Below are 18,490 nucleotides of genomic sequence, written 5' to 3' on the forward strand. Positions count from 1 at the left end.
ATAGAGGAATTTATCAGGTCTAACTATATGATAGGGAGAAAATTAAAGCTATGGGCTTGGAGATCAAATAGACCAGTGTTTAAATTTCATATCTTCTTTTCAGTAGCTCTAGCAATTTATTTCTTCTAGGCTCTGTTTCCTCATTTATAATATAAGAATAATATTAGCAACTTTGCAGGGTTGCTGTGAGGACTAAATCAGCATGAGAGTCCTTAAAACAGCGCCAGGCACATAGTAGGTGCTCTGTAAATACCCGCATCCTTTTCCCTTTTAATGATACACTTGGCTCACATAACACCCTTTCAGTAATCAGCACACATCTGCCTTCCACAGCCTAATTTATCTTTAAACGCCACCTTTCCTGATGGAAGCAACGTAGCATAAGAGAAGGAAAACCATTTTTCTGATCCCCCTGTTGCCTTCTCTTAGCGCTGTCATCCAGACGCTGGAACTCAATCTCCTTTTTTGTAAAACAAGGGAATTGAATTCAAGTGTCTCTAAGTTCACTTAGGTTACAGTTTTTAAAGCTGTCCAAGGGAGAGGCTCCTTCAGCCGGCGTTTCTAGAGTGGCACTACTTCGATGAAGTCATCACCGCTTGTCCTTGAGCTTTGCAGTTCCAGAAACTTAATCATTTCATTTCGCTCAGAGTTGATTAGCCTCTGAGGGACTGATTCGGGCTAACTAAACTCCCAGGATATTGACTGACAAACAAAAATCCCATTTAATTACTTTATACTGAGACATCTGCCTGGCTGCAGAACTAAAAAGGTTCATCTATCTAGGACACTCTGGTCTGGTCAGCAAGTTCACTTAAGAGATTAAGTTATAGATAAGAGGGGTTTTTTGATAAGAATAGAATCAAAGCAGAGGTAGTTCAGGTATTCTGGAGAATTGTTTCTGTTGTGCTTTGGTAGCCTGAGCAATTGCCTTTGTGCTTTTTAGAGATAAATGGATCTAAAACAAAAATCAGGCATTATATAGTTTCAGGTTAATACTGAGAAATGCTTGATTATCAGGCTTCTTTTTGGTAAATTCTGTAAAGGTCATCACTTTGCTAACACATTTCCACTCCAGCCCATCCACGTGTATATTAAGCACACTTTGCTGTAATGAGAGGAAAAAGACTTTTCTTATATTCTTTATATTCTGTTCTTACATTCATTTTGCAGATTCCTTCCTTCATCACACACTTTGAAAAAAAAACCAGCTAATGTTTTATCTATAAGCTTTTAAGTGGTCCCTGTGGACTTAAAAGTGTTACTCTTTAACACAAACACATGGTCTTTGCTGCTTGTTGGATGCTGGTAGCATGGAAGAAAGGACAGCTGAGCTCTGGCATGATGTCAGCGCTGGGGGAAAGTTTATTAAGCACTCAAGTGTGATAAGAAAAAACAAACAATGAAATCTTTTAGAAAGTACTTATTAAACATTTAGACTCTGAGAACTTGACTTTGATAAATCAGAAAGCCAGAAAAATTAGAACTAGTTCCCACTGGGTTTCCTTTTCCAACTTATCATGAATCAGCCAATAATCTTAATGGCTTCAAATGGCTCTATAAATGCCTCTCCATAATTATGGCCTCAAGTAAGCATAAGCAGAATTTTAGGGAAAGTTAGGTTAGACAGAATGTCAGGAGATAGCAGGAAATAGTGACAAAGTGACTTAATTTCTCAAAGGAGTAAGAAAAGGGTGTTAGCAAAAGGAATTTGCGGGTATAAATAATGGAATTCAGACGATTTATTTATTAACTGCTAAATGCCTGGCATCAAGAAAATGCCCAAAAAAGTTTAAGACATAGTCCCTGTACCCAAGGAGCTTGTCAAGCAAAGATTATGTACTAAGTGGCAAGACTTAGCCTGGGCTTGGCAGATTAAGTAGGGTTTCAAAGAGGAAAGAGAGGATTCTAAGATAAGGGAAGGGTATGGGCAAAAACATGGCAACGTGGCATGATGATTGAGAGGTGACCGGCTTGGTTAAAATCAGCCAGTGCATGCCAGGAAGGAGAGAAAAGAATTGGAAATTAACATTATACAAAAGAATATTGAAACTTTGGTCTTTTGAAAAAGCCAGCAGTATATTTGACTAATTCCTAGTTTGAATCTTTTCTGTAGCTGATAGGAAATTCACCAGAATTGTGAAAATTTTGTCACCAAACCTATATGAAAAAGGAAACCTCTGGATATTTCCAAATAGAGAAATGGCAAATGATTAGTTTTAAATCTGAAAGTAGTGCAGTCAGTGTAAGTTACCAGAATAAGATACCCAAAGAATTAAGCATAAGTGTGAAGGGGGGATGTTCAAGTCACTGAATTTTGTAAAAAAGCTAAATTTCAGGAGCGCCTCGATAGCTCAGTTGGATAAGTGGCGACTCTTGATTTCAGCTCAGATCGTGATCTCAGGGTCCTGGGATCGAGTCCTGTGTTGGGCTCTGCTCAGCTGGGAGTCTGCTTCTCTTCCTCTCCTTCTGCCCTTTCCCCCACTCACGTTCTCTCTCTCTCTAACTAAAATAAACGATCTTTTTAAGAAGCCAAATTTCATAAAACACTGATTATCATATCTATAATAATAATATGTATACATCTATATTTACCCATTTGCTGTAGTCCTCACAACAGTCTTTGAAGGAAGTATTTTACCCTCAGTTTAGAAATATGGTGAGAAGAAAAGGTTAAGTTGCTGAATATTGCTCAATATTACAACGAAAATAAGCAAAAATCAGACTTAAATCGGATATGAAGAATACCCTTCTACAGGAGTTCCACAATTAGAGTTTATAAAAAATGTCATTGAGGAGACCTCAGGAAAGCCCAAACTTAGCTAAGGTATTGAAACACGGCTTCGTTTCTAAGAACATGGCCCAAAAAAGTATAATTTATTAAAAACACTGGGTTTTCTGTTCTGGGTCTCCTACAAGGGCTGCAGGTATCTCCAGCTCCCCTTGGAAGGATTCACTCACAGGGGTGATGGGCTGAAGCCTGCCTTAGGCCCTTGTGTGTGGACCTCTCTACAAAGTATCTCACAGCAGTTTCATCAGAGTGAGCAAGAGAGAGAATATGGGCAAGACGGAAGTCAGTCTTTAGTAAGCTAATCTTGGAAGTGACATCCCTTCACTTTTGTCATATTCTCTTCACTAACAGAAAACCCCAGGTTCAGCTCACCCTCCGGGGGAGTGGACTACACAAAGGGATGAATATAAAAGGCGGGGATCCTTAGGAGCCATGTCCGGAGCTGCCAGCCACAAAACCCTACACTGAGTTTGAGACCAGAGTCGTTGGGACCTGCACAGCCTTCCTCCTCTGGCTTACTGGGTGGTTCCTCCCTAAAGTTTTCACCTCCTCACACACTGTCATAAGGTTCACCTCTAATCAAACTTACTGGTGCACTGCAGACAGAAGTTGTTAATAATTGGCTTACTGGTTCCTACCTTTCCTGGGGCAACAAATGAACAGATGTTGTGTCCTTTGTGTTGGGTACCACTCAGTGCTGAGGATACAAAAATGAGAAAAGATACTACTATGTGAGTAATATGATAATGGAATAAAAACATAATGCTGTTTCTGTTGTTGTATATAACAAGGCTGTTCTCTCCAACACTGCTCTACTAAACTGGTTGTTAAAAATCATCATGAATGTTTCTCTATAAACAGATGCTTTCTTTAGTTTCTCCAGAACATAAATTTATTATCTCTATGCCATTTACCCCGAAGGGAAGAGGAGAAAAGATCTAAGTTGAAATACATCTGAATTTTTCACAAGTCCTTTGCTTTGCTTAAGGAAGTTGTTTCCCTACCTGAAACACTCCAGTAATTTCTCTAGAAGTAGGTTTTGGACTGTTGAAGACAGAAGCAGTAAATATTTCACATCTTCATCAGCTTCCCTTTTTCCCTTACCAAGGGGTCAGAGCATTTACTGGCTTATTCTGGAGGTTGAATATATGATTGTTTAATCTCTAACAGAGAGTGGAAACATGAGCCAAATGCCTCATTTGGAGAAAGACTGCTCCAGATTTTAATCTGCTTAATTTTTGTAGGACACTTTCCTACATGGGAAGCAGGGAGCGCATGCTGGGAAGGGCCATCAAGGGAAGAAAGTAAAGCCCAGGTGTTGTTTGGGTAATGGCAGTACTGGTTGTCAAGGGATGGGAAGGAAGTCCATAGTAAAGAAAGTGGGTCTAATATATACAATGGAATATTACTTGGCCATCAGAAAGAATAAAATCTTGTCATTTGCAATGACGTGAATGGAACTAAAGGGTATTATGCTGAGCGAAATAAGTCAGTCAGAGAAAAACAAATACCGTATGATTTCACTCATGTGGAATTTAAGAAACAAAACATGAACATAGGGGAAGGGAAGGAAAAATAAAATAAGTTGAAAATAGAGAAGGAAGCAAACCATAAAAGAAGCAACTCTAGGAAACAAACTGAGGGTTGCTGGAGGGGATGTGGGAGGGGGATGGGGTAATCGGGTGACGGGCATTAAGGAGGGCACTTGATATAATGAGCGCTGGGTATTATATGCAACTGATGAATCACTAAACTCTACCCCTAAAACTAATAATACAGTATATGTTAACTAAATTGAATTTAAATAAAGAATTTAAAAAAGAAAGAGAAAGGGGCTAGGGAGGTAGGAAAGGAGGGAGGGAGGGAGGGAGGAGGGGGTCTATTCCAGCCTTGTGTATGACTTTTTGCTCACCCTCTAGCAGAGGTGACTCAGTTGCAGCAGCTTGGCACAGCTGAGGGCAGTGTCAGACAAATTCAACAAGGTTGAAAGATGTGGTTGGGCTGCAAGTGTTATGTATCATCCTCCCCACCCTCTCAGGCCACTCCCATAATAGCCTTCCAGCTCTGGCATAAAGTTAAGAAACCCTTCTGCTCCTACCCAGCCCAGAGTAAAAAGTCTTTATTTTTTTTTTTTCTAAGATCTTATTTATTTATTTGACAGAGAGACAGTGAGAGAGGGAACACAAGCAGGGGGAGAGGGAGAAGAAGGCTTCCTGCTGAATAGGGAGCCCGATGCGGGCATCAATCCCAGGACCCTGGGATCATGACCTGAGCCAAAGGCAGACACTTAACAACTGAACCGCCCAGGAGCCCAAGAAGTCTTTATTTTTAATGAAGGTCAGCTCTAGGGGACCCAAACCATGGGGCTCCCTGATCCCGAGGAATTTAAAGGAGGAGCTAAAGCAGAAGAGTAGCTTAGGTTTTTCCTTGAGACCGTGTAGAGCCGTGCTTGGGCCACTCAAGTTCAAAGTCATTGCTGCTCATTGAAGTAATTCATCTGAGTTGAAGTTTATTTACTATGGTATTGTGGGAAACTGCATATACTCCTGGAGCTGTGCTGGCTGCATATGGGGGGGGGGGGCGGTTAGAGACCATCTTTTTCAGCATCTGTTCCATGCCAGACACTCACATATGTTATGTCATTTACCCCTCACAGAACAACTCTAAAAGAAAGGTGCTACTCTCCCTGTGTCACAAATGAGTAAACTGAGGTGAAGAGGTAACACTGGAATTTATGTGCAGACAAGTCTATAAAGCCTGTTTTTTTCCATCCTGTGCCTCGGAGAGACACCTCTCCTTCCTCAAGCCATTGGCAGAGAGTCAGCAGGAATGTGGAAGAAGAAGAGAAGCAGTAGCAGCAGCCCCCACCGGTAGCCATCCAGAGGGGCCTTCTGTGCCACTCACCTGTCTCTGATACACAGTCAGTCCACGTTCCCAAAGAGCACACAGAATGTGCACCTGGCCTTGACTGCTGACACAAGACCTGAGAAAAAGTGACAAGTGGTCTAGATTTTAAAGGTGTAAGTGTTGTCCACACGAAATCTGAAGAAGGCAATAGGGGGTGGGTTACAGGCTTCAGGGAGCCCGGCACCAAGAGAGCTGTTTATAGCTCAGTATATAGAACAGAGGCTGAGGCAGGACCCAGATAAAGAAGGGCCTTATAAAGTCATGCTAAGAGCCTTGGATTTTAAACTGAATTTAATGGAAAGCCATTATAGTGAAGGAGGAGAGGGTGTGTGTGTGTTGAGATTTGCATTTTTAATATATCATTTAGACCCTTCTGTGAGGGAAGGGCAAGTCTGCAGGCAGGGATGACTCAGGGCTTTTGACATCTCTTTATTGCCTTGTACCATTGTAAAAATTTTCTAGACTTAAGCTCCTTAGAGCAGAGGCCTTTATGTTATTCCTGTTAATATCCCTTACAGGATTTCAATGCTATGGCCATAGTCGGGGCTAAATATTTATTGAATAAATATTGTAAAACCTAAACCAATCCAGTGTACATAGGACAAATAAGTGAAATAAAATCTTCATATGTCTGTTTATGCGGAAAGTAAAGAGAAGAATTATTAGTATTTTGTTGCTGGAGAAACAGATGAAGAGAATTGGAACGTGACCTATGTGCTAGGTTAGCTAAACCTCTATTTGGTATTTACGTTATTATGACTATAAATGCAACTCACTGGCCACATGACATTGTTAGGGTTATTTTTTCTTTCTTGCACAACTTTTTGTTTTCCCTTGAGTTAATGATGATCTTGTTTGCATATTTGCTTCGTTTCTTATGTACTTCTTACTGATTTGTCTCCAGCCTCTCTGCCATTTGTACAGGTCTCTCCTCAGTGTTTTCAAACTCAGTGGGTGTTGTAACAATTTTATCTTCCTGGAAATCCTCTCCCAGAGCCTCCTCTCTCTCCCCAGCCTGATCCCAGCTGTTCTTGAGCTTGCTGCTCAAGATTTAGGATTTTCTTCATCACTATCCTGAAGATATCTTCACCTTTCTTCTGTTGGAAGCTCTGTTTCCTGGGTCTTTTTCTTGTTTGTGCCTTCATTTTGCCGGGCACATCCTGAGGAAGAGTACATGGGAGGTCAGTTTTCTGAGACCCTGCATGTCTAAAATGCCTTTGTTCTACCTTCACCCTCCAATGGATAGAAATCCAGATTTGATACATTTTTCTCTAGCTTCCAGAAATGCCGTTGAAAAGGCCAGTACTATTCTGAGTCTAGATCTTTGGTATGTATCCCACTTAATCCTCTGTGGAAACTTTAAGAATCCTCTTGTTCCCTAAATTCATGATGCTGTGTCTTAGTAAAGGATAGTTTTCACTCATGCGCTGAGTACTTAGTGGGTCCTTATTATCTAGAACAGAGGTTCCAATTGTGACCAAACCCCTGTTTAATGGGCTAAATCTGGCCTGCCACAGTTGTTATAAGTCAAGTTTTATTGGCACACAGCCACACTCATGCATTTACATATTGTCTATGGCATTACACAGACAGGTAAGTTGAATGATGTGAGACAGACCGTGGTCTACAGAGCTTAAAATATCTGTGGCTTTTTTACAAAACATGTTTGCTGACCCCCAGTCTAAAAAATGAACTTCAATTTTGGCAAAATATATATATTTATTTATTTATTTTTATTTATTTATTTATTCATTTTAATATATTTAGTTTTTAAATTTTTCTCCCTCATGTTTTTTGTTCCCTCTTTCTGGAACTCTCACTGCTTAGATGTTCAACCTCCTAGACTGGAACTCAGATTTTTTTCTGTCCTCTTTTCCATCTCTTTGTTTTTGTTTGCTCTTCTGCCTGAGAAATTCTGTTTACCTCCCAACCTATCCAGGAGTTTTTCATTTCTGCTGTCATAGTTTCTTATTTTGGCATAATTTTTTTTATTTTTTAAATTAACCTTTTTATTGTAATATAAAACAAAAAATAATAATATATAGTTAATAAATGTTATAAAGCAACAATCCTTATAAGTGCTACCCAGGTCTAAAATAGAATATTTTCAGTAACTCAAAAGCCCCTCTCTGTGTCCCAGTCTAATTACAACCCACTCTGACACACATATCATGGATTTTGACCCATTGCAATATTGTCTTTTTTGCAGCTCAGATTATCCCATCTTTAGACAGTGAGCCTCTTCATGCTGTCCCCTGTGTCCTTTTATTGTGACCTTTGTACCCTTTGATTGTTTCCTTGCTATGTACTGTAACAGGATGTTTAAGACTCCTCTTGTACATTCCCTGCCCTAAATCTGGAATCATCCATTTCCCTAAAAAACTCTGTATTCTTTTAGTGGAAAATGGAATTTTAAGCTCCCACTCTGGTTGCTAACAATGCTCATTACTCCTGGATTAGTTGTTTCTAAGTCATCATTTGGAGGAAAGAGCATATGTATTTTCCTCCCCTTTTTTTTCATGCTCCTGTTATATTTATATTATCAGAACATACAGCCATTACATACTATCCTCTCTTCTCTTTTAATCTTCATTTGGTCTTACTTCTACATAACTATATGTTTCAAGCTCACTACCAGCTGATGTGTCAATGTTCCTGTAGTCATTTAGGTTATCTGAAACGTATTCTTCAGAAGATATCTCGGGATGGGATCGTGAGAACAATATTCCCTGAGTTCTTGCAAGTTAATAATTGTCTGTGCTCTGTAACCTTGAAAGTCAGTTTTGTTAATTGTATAATCCTTGGCTTGCATTTTCTTTCTTTGAATGTCTTAAATATTTTAGTCTCTTTGAGTAAAACACCATTGCTGTTGAAACTCTGGTATCATATTTTTTCCTTAGTAAGTCACTCGCTCTTTTCGCCTAGCTGCCCAAAAGTTTATTTATAGTGTAAATATTTTCCCAGAATATATTTGGTGTTGGTTCTTCTGGGTCAGTATTCTCAGGTATGCAATGTGTCCCTTCAGTATGTAATTTCAGGCTTCTTTTTATTTTAGCAATTAGAGTTTTTAGTATTTGTTCTATTCCCTTGCTTGGATTTCTGTTAGGGTCTCCTTTTCTCTGTGTGTTGCTTCTTCCATCCCTGTCTTCATTATCTGCCACTTTCTTTCAAATTCTTTTTATCTCTTCATACCTTTTTAGTGTTTAATGTTTTCTTCCTATGTTCTTCTTATGGCATTAGCTGTTGTGTGTTTATCCACTCTTGTATTTCTATTAGTTTAATCTTCATTTCTGAATAAATTTTTAAAATTTCTAATTATTAAGTTCTACCACCTTGTTTTGAAGCTCTTCTGATTTTTATGTAACTCTTTTGTGTCTTAGATAATTTTTTCATGTTTTTAATTCATTTTGGAATTTTGACAGGTTTCGTTGGCATGCTTTCATTGTCTGTGTGCTGTCATATTTTTATGTCCAAGAGTTTTTTTATTCTCTTAAAGCTCCTCTTTTTTTTTAAATAGAAGTCACTTCTCATTTCTTAGACATTCTATCTTATTTATCTCTCTAAGGGTAGTAATGGTAGTATTTTTTAGTTTTATTCTACCAGCCTAATTTATTTCATCTCCTCCTTCCTCCATTTGTTTTGGCCTTTATCATTTTAGAGACTTCCCTCAAGTATGTATGGTGATCCTTGGTTATTGGCCCATGTTTAGGAGTTGGACAGTAAAAAACTGATTAGAAAGTCTGTGTGCCATGAGTTGAGTCTTGTTGAATTCTAGACTTTACCATAATGTGATCTGGTTGGGCCATTTTATCATGAAACCTTCAGTGTGAGTATATTTTAGTTGATTTTTTTCTTTGGTGCTGATCAAATTTTTCAGAGAAGTTTCTTCCGGTCACCTACCCCGGGGGATATAAGCCTGACTGATAGTGTTCTGGGAGGCATATGAGGAGAAGAAAATTGTTACTCTTGGAATATAAACATTTGCTTATTAACAAAGCTGCCTCTAGTTGATGGTTTCCCCTAGTCTAGACTTTTTTTAATTTCTCCAGAGGATAACCTCTAACAACATGCCTGGGAGGGGAAAGGCAGTTTCGGAGCTATCTGGAATAGGTGAAGAGAACCGTAAGGTTCTATTTCTTATCAGTATTTTTTCTTTTTTTCCAAAAAATCCCCTTGTTTTTAGGCTCACCTTCAACCTCACTTCCAGACATGCCTATTGTTTCAGCTTGCTGAGCTTTTTGTGGGTTCTGCAGCATAAATTAATTTGAATTAAACTTTCCTGTGTGTGCTAAATCAGTTATTTGTCTTTTTATTTTCCACTTTTTTTAAACACTTCAGTGATTTATTTATTTATTTATTTATTTATTTATTTATTTATTTATTTCAGATTTTATTTGTTTATTTGACAGAGGGAGAGAGGCAGCGAGAGAGGGAACACAAGCAGGAGGAGTGGGAGAGGGAGAAGCAGGCTTCCTGCTGAGCAGGGAGCCCTATGCGGGACTCAATCCCGGGACCCTGGGATCATGACCTGAACCTTAACGACTGAGCCACCCAGGCGCCCCTACTTTCCACTTTCTAAAATGCTGTTGCTATTGCCTCTTCTCTCATTCTCTTTGTCTTAATGTGTGTGTGCAAAGCCCTTTACTAGTTCAGTGGTATTTCAGGAGAGAGAGAGCAGAGCTAATGCACACTTTCAGTTGATCAGAGTTCCTTGACCTATTTAAACAGAGAATCTCAGGGAAGTCACTCTCCCAGGTCTATTCCTGATTCTGTTAGAGCAAATGACACCGTGTTTTTCTAATAACAGAGTTTTGTTTGCCTGTTTTAAGGGATGCTCCTGATGCTGATCAGAAAAGTCACAAATTGTGTTTTATTTTCCTCCTTTATGCCAAGCCTCAACTATGTTTAACTCAGTCCTTTTATATAGCTTTGCAGGCCTGTGAATGAAGCGTATTTCATTTATCATTCATGAACAGGAAAGAGAATTTGAAATTTCATATAGAAATGCTCTGTGTTAAGATGTATATGATAAACCCTAGAACAACCACTAAGGAAATAACTCAGAAAAATATAGTGAAAAACCGTGAAGGAAATTAAAAGATGCATCAGAAAATATTCACTTAGTATCAAAGGGTAAGTAGTAAAGGAGGGACAGAGGAACAAAAAAGATGTGAGACATAGAGAAAACAAAAATTAAATTGGTAAACATAATCCAACTGTATCAATAATAGATGTGAGTGGATTAAATAGTCTAGATGGCAGAGATGATCAGACTAGATTTAAAAAAGAAAAAAAGAAAAAAACCCCACAATATCCAGTTATATGCTGGATAAACAGAATAGAAAATAGAAAAAGAAGAGAGAAAACTTGGTTTTTTTTTTTTTAAAGATCAACAAAACTAACAAACCTTTAGCTAGATTGATGAGGAAAAAAGAGAATACTCAAACTACTAGAATCAGAAATGAAAGGGGCAGTACTACCAACCTTATGGGAAAAAAAATGGTTATAAAGGAATCCTATAAATAATTCTATGCCAGTAAGTTGGACAGCTTAGATGAAATGGAAAAATTACATGAAAGGAATCCTTGATAACATAAAAAGTTGGCATTGTGATGCATTTACAGGCTGTTACCTTCTCCACTCAAGGACGCAGTGGAAGTATCAACCTGGAGAAGATGCTATACGATGCAGGAGGTGAACTCTGCCCTTAGCAAAATCCAGCTGGTGGGATATTCTCAGAAAATTGTGAGTGTTAATATGATTTTAAGTGATGCATGAATGCTTTCGATTGATATTGTTACCCTTTGGGAAGATCTTATGGTTCCCTTTCTTTAGCCATTCAGTCACGGAGAATCTTGTACCTAGTATGACATAAAAAGATAGAGCATCTGTTGTTATCCTCCATCCTCCAGGTTCATGTCGGTGTTCTTTCCTAACACTCACATTCCCCAGCAGTAGCCAGCTTTCTCTTGACCAGCTTGTAATGATCAGGAGATCGTTAACAATCATCTCATCCTGTTCACTTTAGAACAGTGGGTGCAACTTTATAGGTTTGGGACAAGTGAAATAGGAAACAGCATAGAACAGATCAAGAAGCAGTTTGGCAAGTATAACTTTTGAACTCCGACCTGATAGTAAGGGTTCCCATTTTTGTTAACTTGTGTCCAGAGCCACTCGGTATAGAATGACCAAGAGATTGATGCCTAGTGTAAAAAAACAAAAAGAAAACTCAAGTAATTTTCTCTTTGGTCTTTCTGGTAATCTGTCATCTCTGTCTTTTGATGAGAGAGGCCTGGGTGCCTGGTACACGTGGATAGGCTGAAACTCAGAGAGGGGGCAAGTCAAGACTGTAGGATTGCTTTGTGGGTCTGCCAGACGGCCTCCATTGGTTTTTTTGCTTGTTTGTTTGCTTTACTTTATACTTTCTGTTTTACTTTAAATTTTCTTTAAGTGAACAAGGATATTTCTGGGGGGTTTTCCTGCAAAGACTTAGCTGGTGTGACTGTACTGTTGAAAGCTCATCACATGTTCTTACTGCGGTTCTTTTCTAGGAGCTTTTTGGTGCAGTCCAGGTGACCCCGCTAAGCTCAGGCTATGCCCTTGGAAGCTCCAACTGGATTATCCAGTCCCATTATGAGAAAGTATCGTATGTTTCCGGATCCTCCTTGCTTACCACACATCCCCAGGTAATTCTAATTCTCTTTTAACAACTCAGTTTTTTGGTTATTTAACCCAAATTCACAATATATCCAGAGTATCATCAGTTGTTTTTAAATCTTCCTAATTTTGGTTTCTACATGTATCCTTTTTTTTTTTTTCATTTTTGTTGTTAATTGTTTCTTTACTGAGGGTCTGCTATGTATCAAGCACTCATCTAGGTGTTAGAGAATCAGTGGCGACCCACAGGCAAAATCCAGCTCATGAATCTGTGTTCAGAAGAGCAGAGAGGCCATTGTGGTTGCAGCATGCCGAGAATAGTCAGCAGGGGTGTCCATGAGATGAGCGGAGCCAGGCATGTGGAACTTTGTAGACCATGATGAGAAGTTTGAATTTTATTTTACTTTATTTTTAAAGATTTACTTATTTATTTTAGAGAGAGAGCATGAGCGGGAGGGGCAGAAGGAAAGAGAGAAAAAATCTCAAGCAGACTCCATGCTGAGCACAAGCTCGATCTTAAAACCCTGAACGCGGGGCTAGATCTCACAACCTGGAGATCAAGACCTGAGCTGAAACCAAGAGTCAGACGCCCAACTGACTGCACCACCCAGGCACCCCTGGATTTTATTGTAATGTGTAGATGGAAGATTTAAGTTGGTCACTCGTTAACAGTCTTATTGGGCAAGTAGCTAAGTATATAACCGTTATTATAAATGTATTCTTTATTCCTTTTTAGGTATTATTGTTCATTTCATAAATCCTGATTCTTTCCATGTTTGTAAAGGAGGGGCAGAGAAGATTAGATAGTTACCTGATGGATGGGTACCTATGTAGATAACTTGGGGAAGTCCATATCCTATCTTAAAATGAAGGGGAAAATGACTGCTGTAGGTCTAGAACAAGAGGCTGCATCTGAGCTACCACTTTGTATTGCCTTTTTTCATACCTTCTCTTATAATCAAGTTTCATCTCAAGGTCTAGAAGGGACAAGTTGCTATTTTTTCCTATAGCTAGCAGATTCTGGGCCTTTCCTGCTTATTGAAATCAAGAGCCCATCAATGTCATCTTAACCTGCTTCATTGAATCAAAATACTTTAGTGGCGGCTTCTATCATTCTTGATATATTCTTCCGTAAAAGACAGAAAGATTACTTGGCTGCCAACTCTTCCGATTTGTCCTGCTTAGATCAAAGCCTTTACAGTACTCCTGATGTAATTTCCAGTAAATTATGCTTCCAAGGTTCGTAAATTTAAAGGGAAAATAAAGTCTTGAAAGTAATGAGTAACATACCTAAGTAATTAATTTTAATTTCTAGCTGGCAATCAGTGTTGTATGTAAAAAAGATAACGAATTAGATTTTCTTTTACCCAGGTAATTGGATTCTATATTGAATTAGCAGGGATAACAAAAGTTTAGGTTTGGAAAAACTTAATTGTCAGCTTCATAGGTTGGCAGATTATGGTCAGCAGATTATAGCCCATGGACCAAATTTGGCTTGCCACCTGTTTCTGTAAATAATGTCTTATTGCAGTGCAGCCACATCCACTTAGTTACGGATTGTGTATGGCTGCTTGCATACTGTAACAGCAAAGTTCTGCTTTAGAGTTAAACTTTACAGAAAAGCCCAACTGCTGACCTGAGTGGGACCTCCCCAGCTGGGAAGAATTGGCTGCTGTAGTGATCTAATAAGCTAATAAGCAAGGGGAGTGGGGCTTTGACATGGTAAGAATGGAGTGACAGAGAAAACATTGGCAGGTCTTTAATTCAACAAATACGTATTGAATGCTTTCTGTCTTCAAGGGAGGAAAAATACAAAGATTTCATGCTTAGGTGATAGTGAGAATGAGAATGGTGGTGATGACACTAATCCAGTGACAAGGAGGAGTTGGCAGAGGAGGTTCTGGTTTTCGGAGGGGGTAGTGGGTGTGATGAATAGGGATTTGAGTGAACACGGGGGACAGATGAAAATATAGAACTGGAGCTTGGATGTGAAAGCAAACCTGGAGACAAATTGGAGGAGCATCATATTTTTTAAAGTAGGTAAATAAAATTGAGCTGAAGGGGAAAGACTGAGCTATGGGGAACATTTACCAATACAAAGTGGAAGGAAAAAAAATGATCTTGAATAAGAATGGAGAGTTAGAGGAGATTTGAGGCCCACAAAAGTACAGCATCCCAAATGGAAGGAGAGAGCCAGCTTTTACTGAGCAGAACATCTCATTAATTTTTGTGATTGATCTGATATTCAATAACATACTGAATTCTTATATTCTACTATTTATTGATGGTAATATTATCTGCAAAGAAGTAACAATTTTGTCACTTTTCTTCCAGTCCTTTTATCTTTTCTTTCCTTTTCCTGGCTTACAACTATGTACTCTAGTTTTGGGTAAACAAGTGATGACAGTGACAGCTTTGCCTCTTCTAGATTTTAAAGGGAATGCTTTTGTAGCTTCTTTCATTAAATAGAATGGCTTACTCTTTTGTTTTTAGCCATCAAGTTAAGAAGTTTCTCCTCTGTTCCCAATTTTCTGATTTTTAAAAATCGAATGTAGATGCTGTACTTTAGCAAATGCTTTTTCTGAGTCTGTGAGATGATCATGTGATTTCTTTCCTTTAGACCATTAATGTAGTGAATTATAATATTAGCTTTTTTTACATTTAACTGTCCTTGTAGTCTTGGGATAAGTCTTATTTGATCACAATTTATTCTTTTTAAAATACACTCCTGGAATAAATTGATCAGTATGTCCGCATTACTGATTTTCTTCAAAGACTAAGTTTTTGCTTTTAATTGTTTTTGTTGTATTTTCATTCTCAGTTCTGCCCTTTATTATTTCCTTCCTCCCATCTTTGGGTTTACTCTGTTGCTTTTCTTTTAATACTTACCTCATTTGTTTCCATCCTTCTGTGCTTCTCAATAAGTGTACTTAAACCTATCAGTTTCTCTCTTAGTCATTTAACTCTGTTCAATTGCTGATACATAGTGCGCTGTCATTCACCTCTAAGTATATCATAATTTCCTTCGTAATGTTCATTATTTAAGCAGCCAAAGGTTTTATAGTGCTTGGGTTTGTTTCTAGTCCATCCAAAATGATTCGGCTTAGAGTTAGATGACTTTTTTCAAGTCATACTTAAATCAATCTTTCTTTGTTTTTTCTTTCTATTTTGCATTAGGATAATAGTATACTAATTCATCGAAGTGTTACTTTGAAACACAGTCTGTTTAAGTGTTCTGTGTATGTTAAAAAAGACTGCATTCACTGTTGAATGAAATATTTTCTATATGTATTTATTCATTTGAGTTTATTGTGTTATTCTGTCTTTCATATCTTTGCTTAGCTTCCAGTTTCTGAAAAGGATGTTTTATTTGTTGATCAGTTTCTCCCTATATTTGCACCAGTTATTGCTTTGTACATTTTTAAGCTATATAATCAGAGGTATAGTTCATGATCATTATGTTTTATTGAGCAATTATTCCTTTTATCAGGATGCTGATTTCTTTTTTCCTCTATCAAAACTGCATTAAAAGCCAGGAGACTTTTTTCCCCCTCCATATTTGCCTGGTATTCTTTTCCATCCCTTTCTTTTCATTCCTTCTGTATCCCTGTGAATCCCTTGTAGACAACATAGTAAGGGATTTTTTTTTCTTTTTCCTTTTCTTTTTTAAAGATTTATTTACTTATTTTAGAGAGAAGGCTCATGCAAGTGGGGGAAGGGACAGAGGGAGAGGGAGAGAGAGAACCCTCAAGCAGACTCCCCGCTGACACGGGACTCAGTCCCACGACCCCGAGATCACGACCTGAGCCAAAACCAAGTCGGACACTCAGACACTTGAACCACACAGGCACCCTTATTCTTTTTTCTTTTTTAATCAAGAGGGTCTCTTGATTGATGAAATTACTTGTTTATTTTTTTTAAGATTTTATTTATTTGAGAGAGAGAGAGCACAAGCACGAGCAGGGGGAGGGGCAGAGGGAGAGGGAGAAACAGACTCCTCGCCAAGCAGGGAGCCCAATGCAGGGCTCGATCCCAGGACCCCGGGGTCATGACCTCAGCTGAAGGCAGACGCTCAACCGACTGAGCCACCCAGGTGCCCCAATGAAACTATATTTCCTGTAATTACTATTATATCAAGGGCTTATTTTTGCAGTCTTATTTTGTGGTATTTTTAGTTTATTCTTTTCCCTGTCCTTCCTTCCCTTTTTTTAGATGGCTAAATTTCTTTCTGTAAGTTTGAACAAATGTATTTGATTTTTATTCTTCTGGGTTGTTCCTTATTTTTCCTCTGAATATCCTGAGCTTATTAATATCTTTTTCTATCCCTCCAGAGCCACATTTTCCTCTTGTCTCTTCCACTTTTTTCCTCTTCCTCCCCACCCCCCACCACCCTCCCACCATTCATACTGTCTGGAATTTTAGTTCTGGGTTATTTAGAATATATATAGAGTACTGAATATATTGCTTATTTATAGGTAACAGTGAACCTTATTGAGTTTTTTTTTTTTTTTTTCCAGCCTTCCCATGTATCTCATAATCCTTCTAGATTTACTTTCCTTCTTCCAGGAGTACTTGAGGAATGTTCACTAAGAGGGTCTTAAAATGGTAAACCTTATGCGGCCTTGAAGTAATAAGAACATCTTTAATATTTCTTCACATTTAAATGATAGCTTGGATAGATATAAAATTCAAGGAAAAGAACTTTGAAACTATAAAGTTTTGAAGGTATTTCTTCATTTTCCACTTGTACCCTTACTGCGCTTAAGAACTGCAAAGCCCTGGGGCACCTGAGTGGCTTCCTCAGTTAAGCAGCCAACTCTTGATTTTGGCTCAGGTCCTGATCTCAGGGTCCTGGGATTGAGCCCCGCATTGAGCTCTGTGCTCAAAGAGGAGCCTGAGGATTCTCTTGGTCCCTCTGCCCCTCCCCATGCTCGCTCGTTCGCTCTCTTTCCAGTAAATACTATAAATCTTAAAAAACAAAACAAAACTGCAAAGCCCTTTAGATTTGTGTTCCTTTATGGGATCTGCTTTTAGAATTTTCACTTTAACTTCTGTATTCTTAAGTTTTACTGTGATGTATCTTAAATGTGTATTTTTTTCTATCCATATAATACTTTGAGAAACCTTTCAATTTCCTTTAACACAGGAAGATTCTTAATCATTGTTAAAATTATTTATTCCTTCTGCTTAATTTTTTTTTCTTCTGATGGAACTTCTAGGATACAGGTATTGACACTTCTCTGTTTCCCATCTTGCTCTTTTTTTTTTCCCCATCTCCTTCTTGAAGCCTCCTGAAAAGACTCCTCAACTTGATCTTCCAGCATCCAAAGAATGAATTCATTCTTTAGCTCTATCCATACTGCTCTTCAACCTGTGTGTTGAATTCTTTATGTCAATGACTGTATTTTTATACATAATATTTTCAAATGTTTTTCTTTATACTTAATTATTTTCATTTGTGTGTGGACTTTTTTTAATGCATATTCTGCTGTTTCATCTGGTTTATTAATTCTCCATGTGGGGTCAGTTTTTAGCTTACTGTATTTAGTAGGTGTTGCTTTCCTTAGTGGTCTTGTTTTATTTCCCTGTCAGCTCTGACCACTTGGCCTTCTAGGAAATCCTTTTGTACCTCTGCTTTAGACACTGCTTTTTTCCCCCAGAATTTGTCTTCCGTACTTGTTCCCACTTAGCTTTGTACCACTTAGCCTCATAGTATGAGGGAGCAAGGAAGGGCTGGTAGGTCTGCCTGTACCTTTTGTGAACACTTATCCCACTGTTCTGGTATTTTCTACCTCACAATATGTTGGAGCCCTCCATGGTCTGCCAATGGTAGCATGCAGGAGACAAAAAAGGACAAAGAATTCTTGCCAACCTGTATTCTTCTGCAGTGCCCGACCCTCTTTGGCTCTTGCTTGCCATTTTGTCCCCATTCCAGCACCCATGGTTTCCCCAGGAATTCATCATGGTGGTTTAGTTTCTCAAAATTGTCAGATGCCCTTATCTCTGTGCTTTCTGTTAGCTTAGATTCTAGAAGAGAGCCAGCAGCTTGTGTGTCACTCTGTCTTGTTGGGAACTGTAGTGGAATTTTTAAGATATTATTTCCTTATATTTCTGATTAGAACGTTAATTTGTATTTAT

At 38.4% G+C, this 18,490-nt stretch overlaps 1 protein-coding gene across 1 annotated transcript in view; it reads left to right on the top strand.

Annotated features, from left to right (window-relative positions):
* INTS9 (integrator complex subunit 9) overlaps positions 1 to 18,490 on the top strand; it is a 103,545-nt gene that overhangs the window by 54,900 nt on the left and 30,155 nt on the right. Inside the window, exons 7-8 of the mRNA XM_026518912.4 lie at positions 11,320 to 11,440; positions 12,247 to 12,381. Coding sequence (XP_026374697.1) covers positions 11,320 to 11,440; positions 12,247 to 12,381 — 256 coding nt within the window. The remainder of the gene's footprint in view (positions 1 to 11,319; positions 11,441 to 12,246; positions 12,382 to 18,490) is intronic.

Source organism: Ursus arctos, unplaced genomic scaffold, assembly GCF_023065955.2.
Source record: "Ursus arctos isolate Adak ecotype North America unplaced genomic scaffold, UrsArc2.0 scaffold_11, whole genome shotgun sequence".
Classification (NCBI taxonomy): domain Eukaryota; kingdom Metazoa; phylum Chordata; class Mammalia; order Carnivora; family Ursidae; genus Ursus; species Ursus arctos.